At 43.1% G+C, this 10,233-nt stretch overlaps 1 protein-coding gene across 1 annotated transcript; it reads right to left on the bottom strand.

Moving 5' to 3' along the window:
* Nucleotides 1-5,185: 5,185 nt before the first annotated feature.
* LOC105742300 (40S ribosomal protein S4-like) lies at nt 5,186-7,183 on the bottom strand. Its single transcript, XM_012514929.2, has 2 exons — nt 7,169-7,183; nt 5,186-5,602 (listed from the first exon to the last, which is right to left on the bottom strand). The coding sequence occupies exons 1-2, from the start codon at nt 7,181-7,183 to the stop codon at nt 5,243-5,245; spliced, it is 375 nt and encodes a 124-aa protein (XP_012370383.1). The 3' UTR covers nt 5,186-5,242.
* Nucleotides 7,184-10,233: the final 3,050 nt, after the last annotated feature.

Genomic DNA, 10,233 nt, shown 5'->3' with positions numbered 1-10,233 from the left:
TACTTATTCTACTGAGTCATCTCCCCAGCCCCAAGAAGGCCCTTAGTCCGCTGTGCTATTGGGCCAGCCCTTAGGCTGGCCTTGAACTCATTATGTAGCCCAGGCCTCAGCAATCTTCTTGCCTCAGCCTCCCAAGAGTGGAGATTATAGGTGTGTGCCACCACGCCCTGTGAGCATTCTTCTTTAACTGCAGTCTTGAAAGCCTTCCCTTATCTTCAATTCAGGTAAGTATAATCATACTGGTCTTGCAGATTGTTGAGGTTAAGTAATCCAAAAGAAAGTGCCTTGCACAATGGTTATGAGTGCTCAGTAAGCAGTAGCGACTGTTCTCAGCCACTAAGTCTGACCTTAGCACCAGCTCCTTTCAAGCAGTTCTTAAAACATCCCCTGAGCCTCTCCACACTCTTTCACTGGCTCTTCCAATCTCATCTGCTGTTGCTTTTCTTAAATTCCTGGTCAGTGATGGCTGATTCTGTGGAATGTCATTTGTGCTTTCTGTGTGCCTCTCAGACCTGCCTTAGCTACGGAAGCCAAGTAGCTCTAAAAGGGAGTGTGATTGGAGAACACATCCTCAGGTTCCCGCCCGAGATACTCGTGGCTCCATGGAAAGACCTTTGCTTATCTCCCTTCGAGGACAGGAGTAGAGGGGCAGCATCTAAGAACGCAGCCTTTTTCCCTGAAGAGACCAGAGTCTGAGAGAATGCGTTCACATAGCCACATTCAGTTCCTGTCGGTCCTTCTGGCCTCACACACCAGATTCTTGGAGCCAGGCTCATCCTAGAAAATGATGCCCAGCAGAGTCATACAGTAAAGGAGGTAAACATTCTTTTAAACTAATTTATCCATTTAACAAAGCATAGTGGTTTTGGGTTACCAGGGTCAACAACCAGCAGTCATATTCCTCCGTTGTTTGATTTGTGAACTGCATTAACAAATAGCTAGAAAAACTCTGATTTATCATGTTGCTAAGTTGTTGTTATTTGTAGTGTGTTACAAGCGCTTTGAATTTGCTTGGACAGCAGCCCATTGTGGTGAAGTGTCTTGATTTACCCAAAGAAGCATTATGGGGAAGGTTTCTGGAATTTTATGGCAATAGCACATAATCATTAACACATGTGGCTACTGCTTTCCTACATGTTGAGTTCTTTCTCAAGGTGAGGGAAGTTTTTGGAGGGTGACAATGACACAGGGAGCAAAAAATGATGTTGGCTGGATGACCTCCAAATGATCTTCAACCTAAGAGGTACCTGGGATGAGTTCATATTCTCTAAAACTTAAGAATGAATTTTAGGAACAAACAGAGGTTATGAGCAGAGTATATTCCCTCTCAGATAGGAGGTGGGCAATGAGGGTTGTCCCCAGGAATCTGTTTCTTCCAGGGACTTTTATAGAGGAAAACCATGCGGTGAGGTGGGTCTAAGGTGGTGGAGAACATGGGAACTTGCTTAGGTAGGCATGAGGTGGGACAAAGCTATGGTCAACCAATGAGATTACAAGCACCATTGCTCAGGTAAAATTGATTAAGTCCAGTACCAAATGGAGAAGCTAGTCAGGTAGCAAGTGGGCATGAATATGGGGCAGGGTCTCTTCCTGCTGGGGCTTGGGTTAGTGACTCATTTGGGCTCTTTCAAGGTGATTGATACTCATTTAGAATATCAATCCCTGATGCCTATCCCTAGGGAAGTATGTAGCTATATTTGTTTCCTCTTGAAGGTCTTGAGGTCTGGCCCATATGGAAGCGTCTCTTCTAAATTGCAAAGTCACCTTGTCTTCCATCTTGTCTCCTTGAGGGCCTGGCCCTGTCTGACTGTCTATAATATTTCTATCTAATTCAGCTGCCCACAATAATAGCATTAGGTAAGTAAGCATAAGTCCTGTTAATGATGGGAAAAGAAGATTCGATTATTGGCTAGGCCTGAAAACATTGTTTATTGCCTGGAAACAAGTATTTGAAAACATTCATAAGAATTTCAGCAAATGCTCACCTATTCTAGGTAAAATAAGGTAAGGGTTTCCTTCTCTTCCAAAGTGGACTCTAAATCTGAGTTTGTTAGCACTACTGGCATTTGGGGGTGGATACAACCATCATGACATACAAACATCTTAGGTTATGACTGGAATTTTAGTTTTAACTTATGACCAAAGTCTTGAGTTATGACCCAAATGCTGGCTGTCTGTGTTTCCAGATGGTCTAAGATACAGATTTAATCCTTAGAGAGTTCTGGAGGGAACATTACAACAGCTTTTCCTGTATGGGTTAATTGAGAAATTCTGGGCCTATGTCTTTAGAGGACACTGAGATCTGCCTGTGTACAACAGAAAGTCTTTGAAGGCTGTGTAGAAGATCCTGAACCTTTATCTGACAACTTGAGTCACAACCAATGTTGGGGAACAAATGCAATTTATAAGTCAAGGGTTCACTGTAGTTCTTTGTTGTGCATGCAGGGTTTTTCGCCTCTGCCTAGTAGATATCGCCCATCCAGTTCTGATAACTGAATAGATCTTCAGAGGTTGCTAAGTGTCTCCTGAGAAATGTACTTACCTCCTATTGTGAATCATTGTTGTAAATGTGCAGTTTGGAATATCTAATAACCTCTGGTGTCTCTATCATATTATTTAAGACACAATGAAACATTGAATTATTCTGCAGTGTCCTTTCTTTTTCCTCTTTCTTTCTTTCTTTCTTTCTTTCTTTCTTTCTTTCTTTCTTTCTTTCTTTCTTTCATTCTCTCTCTCTTTCTTTCTTTTTTTTTTTTCCAAACAAGGTCTTACTGTCCTGTTCAGGCTGGCCTTGAGCTTACTTTGTAGCTCAGGCTAGTCTCGAACTCACAATAATCCTCTTGCCTCAGCCTCCTGAGTGCTGGAGTTACAGGCGTGTGCCATGTGCTGCCCCACCATCGAGCCCTTTCTTGCTGACTTCTTCGTCTGTCCTCTCCACAGCACGACCCTTCGTTTGTGCTGTCTGCTCCTCTTTCTTCTTCCATACACAGAGCACTATTCTGAGTAACCGCTCAATTACAGTTTTCTAGTTAACCAGAAAGCTATGAAACTTCAGATCCTCAGATGCAATCCAGACCTATATCTTCAATTCACCCCAATACAAAATGAATGTCTCTGGGTTTTTAAGGACAAGGCTGCCCTGAACTCCTGAAATACTAAGTTCAAGTGATCCTCTTGCTTCAGCCACCTGAGTAACTGGTACTACAGGTGCCACTGTCCTACAGCTGCCTCCTTTTATATACTCTCCACGTAATCCATCCTCCAGGGGATTCGGTATCACTGCCTGAGGCCTAGGGCCACAGGGAGAGGTAACTTTTTAGGAGTTTTAAGCACACATTGCCTGAATTCTAGAGGCCCTGGTTTTCAGTGTCTAGCAGTATGCAAATCGTCTAGTGAATGTGGTCCCAGTTCTCTGTTTCCATGTCTTAGTGAAACTGCTTCTGCTTAGCGGTGTGGAGTATTGCTTTCCCAGTTTAGAAAGTTAATTTATAAAGACAGCTGAAGTGAAGAATATGGTTCAAGAGGGTGCCTCAGCTGGCAGGTGTTGGGGAATGCGGTGGGGGCGGGGGATGCAGAGGTGGAGAATAGAGAGTAAAAGTTAAACCTTTGACCCTTGAAGAACATGAGAGGAAAGAAACCTAGACGTACGCTCAAAGCCTTGGCAGTACTTGTACCTGCCCTAAGTCCTATATTTCTGATATCAAAGCCTATAGAAACTATAGTTTCTAATTTCTTGGTGACAAAATTGCTTTTAAACATTGAAAAAGATTACACTGTGCTTTTCTTTACAACAAAAGTAAACATGTTTGTTAGAGAATATTTAGAAACAAGAAAGACTAAAAGTGTAACCTACAATGGTACAATCTAGCAAAAGCCACTGTTTGTATATTGTCAATGGTATTTTTGCAGGTTACAATGAAAACCTGCGAGCAAATTATGATCAGATGATGGGGTGAACAAGACAAGCAGAGGGAGGTAATAAAAGGCCACTGGGAAGGTCCCACTTGTGCAAAATCTTTAACTGCCACCATACCACTGCTTGCTTTAGCAAGTCTCACATATTTTGCAGCAAGCTGAATTTCAGTTCCTAAAGATGTGGCACCTACAAGGCCCCTCCTTTCCCACAAGCCATAGACATCATCTCTGCTCTGCTCCAAAATCCCTGCCCTGGAGCAAGTTCTCTCAGGGCCTTCCAAAGCCTGTGTCTGCCCTAAGAACCCTCCAGAAGCTAGCCACCCGTGCATGCCTGCACACTTTCTTGGGCAGTCTGGCATGGGTAGTGCTTCAGGAGTCATGGCTTTAAAAGACTTGGAATTCAAGTGTTCTCTCTGGAAGCCATCCTTCTTGGACCTTCTGCAAAGCTGTGTGTAAGGAAGGCATAAGGAGAGAGGAGGTCAGATGCCACTGGGGAAGCTTTGGGTGGCCGAACTCTGCCAGCCACCTGTCTTCAGCACTATGCTGTATAATGCAGTGCTGAGTAGGTATGTGAAAGTGTGTGTCCCTGAGCATGTGGTCATGATGTACAGTTTAGAATTTTTTCTTTTTCCGGAACTGGGGATTGAACTCAGGCCCTTGCGCTTGCCAGGGAAGCGCTTATTCTACTGAGCCATCTCCCCGGCTCCTAGATATTTTTTCTTTTCAAGAGGTGATCATTTTTTCCCTTGTGGTGACATCTTTAATATTAAATCCACCAGCATTACAGAAGAGCATATAGGTCACCCTCCTCCAGCTGCCCCAAATGCTGAAAGGAAAGAAAGTAGCCTAAGCCTTGCTATCATTTAAAAAAAAAAAAAATCGGAAAAACAATATATTTCCTGTTATTTATTTTTGGAATTTAGGACAGGATGTACAGGGAGTACATTGAGATGACTTGTAGTGATCGGCTTGTTTTCAGCCTCCCAAGAGCTGGGATTACTGGCGTATGCCACCACGCCCAGTCTCAATTGTTGTCTCAGTGTGCCCTGGGGATGGGGCCAGCAGAGCTGGCCCAGGGATCAAACTCCCAGCCCCTGAGTGTGCCTAGGCAGGCATTTTAATCTGCTGTCTGGCCAGCCCTGTTTTTTTTAATGTATTTAGTACGTGGTCTACAGGGTCTCACTACACAGATTGGACTCGTAGTGATTTTCTTGTTTTCGCTGGGATTACAGGTGTGTGCCACCACACCTACTCTCTCTTTTTTTTTTTCATGTTCTATTATCTTTAATTAAACAGAGATCTCTGTAACATGTCATTAGAGACCATTTCACCCACTGCTCTGTTTGGCTGCCAGCCTCTTATCTCTCTCTTCATCAATGGTGAGACAGATTCCTTTTCCTCGTGTAAGAGAAATCCATGGTTTGCTGCCTTTACTGATGACGAAGATGTTGGAGAGCCGGGCGGCAAAGCTGTTGCCCTTGGCATCTTTCACATGAACCACATCAAAAGAGCCAGGATGCTTCTCTCTGTTGGTGATCGCTCCAATTCTTCCCAAGTTAGCACTTCTGGTCACCATACACAGGTTACCAGTGTCGAACTTGATGATATCGGTGACCTTGCCAGATGACAGATCAGTCTGGATGGTGTCATTGACCTTGATGAGAGGGTCAGGGTAGCGAAACCATGCCTACTCTCAATCACTGTCTCAGAGCACCCCGGGGGCGGGGGCGGCATAGCACACTGGGGATCAAACCCAGTCCCTGCGTCTGCCTAGGCAGGAGCTTTAGTCCGCTGAGCTATCTGGCTGGCCCTTACTGTCGCGCGCTGTCCCTTGAACGAGAGCACACAACACCGGCACGGCAATCCAAGCTCTTTATTGTTCCCGTTCACAGCAACTGAAGCCTCTACACGTCCGCTCAGCCGCGGCTCACTACTTGTGCTTCCTCCGGATCAGGGAGGCGCGAGTATATATGTAACACGTAAACCAATCAGGGCAAGGCAGATTCAGACAGGGGATAGGTTGGCGTCACCAGTAGCTGGGCAAGGTTGATAACAAGGAAGGCTGTTTACAAAGTATAGCAGTCAGGAAGCAGGAAATGGGCGCCATCTTAATAACATGGCTTGGGTGCGGCCCCCAACACCTTACGTTTCCTGGTTGAGTAAAGGTCAGTGAGTTTTTAGCAAGTGACTGGGCCACCCAGACCCAAAAGGACCTTGCTGCTTTGTCAAACGATTCCCTATGTTCAGTGGAGGCAGCAAAGGTCTCTTGTGTAACTGCCTTAAAAGTTTCTCTTGTTGTAAGCAGTTCATTTAGTCCTTGTACTGTCAGCAGCTACCCAACTGCCTAAGTGGCTCATGAGTACAGACAACTGCTGCAGCAAGAGAAGGAGCAGAGATTGTTGGTGGCTGAATAGAAACTGCTGTTAGTCAATGTAGTCACAACACTTGGGATGCTGAGGCAGGAGGATCTCTGCGAGTTCAAGGCCAGCCTGGGCTACAAAGTGAATTCAAGGCCAGCCTGCAATACGTAGCACAATCTTGTCAAAAAGGAAAAGAAAAACAGAAAGATAGGAAAAAAAAGCTGCCAGCAAATTGCACACCCCCATTAAGAGACCACCTCTTCTTTCCACATCATGTTGGTGGACAAGGAGAAGAATCAGTGGGTGGTGACTGCACAGAACACAGACTCCATGGAGCTGGTTGTCCATCTGCCTGCCCGCCCTGCATCAGAAGATGGGGTTTCCTATTACATCATCAAGGGAAGGACAGGTTGGGATGTAAAGGAAGGCATGTGCTGCCGTTGCTGTCAACCAGGTTGTACAGAGGATAAAGGGACTCTGCCCAAGCAGGTGGAAAACATGAGGACCGATGACAATTGGAGGCACAATGAGATTTGCTGTGGCTGGAGAGGTAATGTCCCAGTTCAAAGTCTATGGCTCGCAATGCTAAGCTGGAAGAGGCAAAGGCTAAGGAATTTGCTGCTAAACTGGGTTAAAATTTTTTTGTGAGTTTTTTTGTATGTAAAAGTAATAAAGGCAGGTGTGTGGTGCAGTCTGTCATCCCAGACTGCGGAGGCTGAAGGCTGAAGCAGGAGGACCGCAAGTTCCAGGGCAGCCTGGGTCACAAAATGAGTTCAAGACCAATCCAGACTTTGTAGCAAGACCCTTTCTCTAACTAACTCATGACCTAAAAGTTGTCCTTCCAGAAAGAAAGGAGCTGGGACGGATACAATGAGGACTAAGTCCTCCCTCACGCTCTGTGTCCCCATCTCCATACTCAGAGGCAGCCCTACCTCAGATCCCTTGTGTGTCCATGCAGAGAGACCATGTACATGTGAAACCCACTCCTGCTCTGCTCTATGTGCCCAGAGAGCATCCTTCATGGTGACACCACAATGTTGGGTCAATATTTGTTCAGGAATACATAAATGAGGGTTTTGAGGTACTTGTGATTGATTTGCTGTTTTTTAACTTAAAAACATTTATGAAAAGTTTCAAATGTGGAGCTCTGTAGAGACAGTGCTGGGGCAAGTGAGAGCCAGATGGACACTGGGCGACTCTGTATCTCGCCAAGGTAAACAAGTAAACATGGGCAAAGGAGATCCTAAGAAGCCGAGAGGCAAGATGTCATCATATGCATTCTTTGTGCAAACTTGCCGAGAGGAGCACAAGAAGCAGCACCCAGATGCTTCCGTTAACTTCTCAGAGTTTTCTAAGAAGTGCTCAGAGAGGTGGAAGACCGTGTCTGCTAAAGAAAAAGGAAAATTTGAAGATATGGCAAAGGCGGACAAGGCTCATTATGAAAGAGAAATGAAAACTTATATTCCTCCTAAAGGAGAAACAAAAAAGAAGTTCAAGGATCCCAATGCACCCAAGAGGCCTCCTTCGGCTTTTTTCTTGTTCTGTTCTGAGTATCGCCCAAAAATCAAAGGAGAACATCCTGGCCTCTTCATTGGTGATGTCGCAAAGGAACTAGGAGAAATGTGGAATAATACTGCAGCAGATGACAAGCAGCCATACTAGAAGAAGGCTGCTGAGCTGAAGGAGAAGTATGAAAAGGACATCGCTGCTTACCGGGCTACAGGAAAACTGACGCAGCAGAAAAGGGAGTCTTCAAGGCTGAAAAAAGCAAGAAAAAGAAGGAAAAGGAGGAAGATGAGCAAGAGGAGGAGGAGGATGAAGGAGAGTAGGAGGAAGATGAAGAGGATCATAATAAAAAAGTTAGTTCTAGCACAGTTTTTTTTCTTGTCTATAAAGTATTTAACCCCCCTGTACACAACTTACTCCTTTTGAAGAAAAAAAAAGAAATGTAAAAAAAAAAAGTTTCAAATGTATGTAAAATAAGGCATTTTAATATACACATCACCTGGAATTATCAGCTATGAAGATTTTGCCATGTTTACCTGATTTTTCCTTTTTTTTTTTTTTCTTAAAACTTTCTCAGCATCCCAAAGGCATGGAAACATTAGTCATCATTTATGGTTAACTATGTGCCAGTAACCGTGGGAAATGCATTCTACATATATTGTCATTTAATCCTCTCAACAAGCCTTCTCGGTGGGAATTCTTAGTCCCATGTTAGATATGAAGAAACTTTGTCAGCTTGTCAACTTATAGAATGTCCTTAGCTTAGTACGAAATCTGACTCTAAAGTGCATGTTTTAAACTACTACTCATCACTTGTTGAAGATTTTTTAATTAATTTTATTGAGAAAAAAATAGTAATGAGACAGTTTCAAAATAGGATAGTAGGACAGTTACAATAATTAACACATTGCATATTGCTGTCTTCATAGTAGTTATTTGTAGTACAAGATGCAGACATGATATCTTGTCTAAACACTATTAGCACAAATCTTACTTCTCATTGAATTAAGAGAAAGTAGCTGTATATCTATCCAACTATTTTGTATATACAGATACAAAATGGTCCTTCATTTATATCCCCCCTTTTCATTTAGTTTTGCCAGAGATGGGTATTCCATTGCCATTTAAATATTGCAGGTGTGTGAATTCAGCAAAATTATCGAATATAGGCCAGTAGTCGTAGTGGGTTATCTGTAGGACTATGCAGACCTCAAAAGTCATCTCTGAAATTGCTGGGCTCCAGACCTTGTTCCCTGATCTAGCTGTGCTTTTTACTACACTCTTTTTGTTTGTTTGTTTCTTTCTTTGTTTTTCCATAATTTTATTGAGAAACAAATAGCAATGAGATAGTTTCAAATCAAATTGGTAGGACAGTTTCAATAATTAACACATTACGTATTGTCTTCCTAGTGGTTATTTGTTGTACAAGATGCAGACATGATATCCTATTTACAAAACTATTAGAACAAATCACTCTATTCATTGAATTAAGAGAATGTAGCTATATATCTATCCTAACCATTTTAAATACACAGATACAAAATAGTCATTCATCTGTATCCCCTTTTTTTGTTTAATTCCGTCATTTAAATATTATAGGTGTGTGAACTCAGCAAAATGTTCCAAAATAGTCCAGTAGTCCGTAATAGTATTGGGTCTTCCACTTCACTGGCAATGTCAGAAGCTGTTGACCTGAGTCCCCTACAGCTCAACATAACAACATGGCTTTACTTCTTATCCTTTGTGTTTGTACTTTTCGGCTGGATGGTTAAGACCAAGATAAAGCAAGACCTATGTAACAAGAATTGTAGCTTTTGGATCTGATAAAGTCAGTCAAATCCCCTCAGGATTTATTCTGAGACCCTGTACCTCAGTTTGTAGATGCTTTGTCAGTGTCAGCCATGTGGATGAGTCACGGCCATTGCTTGACCAACTTGCTCTCCGTGAAAGCCTGAGAGAATGTTTTCTCTCCATGTGACTCTCCTTAGGTACACTCTACATCATTGATCACTTTCCTCTTTGGCTCCATAATCTCCTTGATCAGAAAATTTGGGATACAACTGAGTTATATGACTTTACATTACAGGTTCTCCTATGTCCTCAGTCTTAATTGACCTTGGAAGGCTAAGGCCAAAATGTTGGCTATCCTTGTGGCCCTCCTTTTTCTCTAATTTTTGGTCTGCAAACTTAGGTTGTCAACCCTCTAGAAGAGAAGCTTATTGTTTTTTGGTTTTTTCTTTTTTCTTTTTGGTGGAAGCGGGGATTGAACTCAGGCCCTTGTGCTTGCCAGGGAAGCGCTTATTCCACTGAACCATCTCCCCGGCCTAAGAAGCTTATTGTTATTACCATACAACCTAGGCTGTTAAGCTTAACTCCACTATCTGTCTGAATATCAAACATCTTAGGCATAACATGGAACAGGTATTTTTCATCAAGGTTTTTTTTTTTTTTT

This window comes from Octodon degus, unplaced genomic scaffold, assembly GCF_000260255.1.
Source record: "Octodon degus isolate 3935 unplaced genomic scaffold, OctDeg1.0 scaffold00046, whole genome shotgun sequence".
Taxonomy (NCBI): domain Eukaryota; kingdom Metazoa; phylum Chordata; class Mammalia; order Rodentia; family Octodontidae; genus Octodon; species Octodon degus.
The sequence above is the reverse complement of the archived record's forward strand: the minus strand, read 5'-3'. Positions and strand labels throughout refer to the sequence as shown.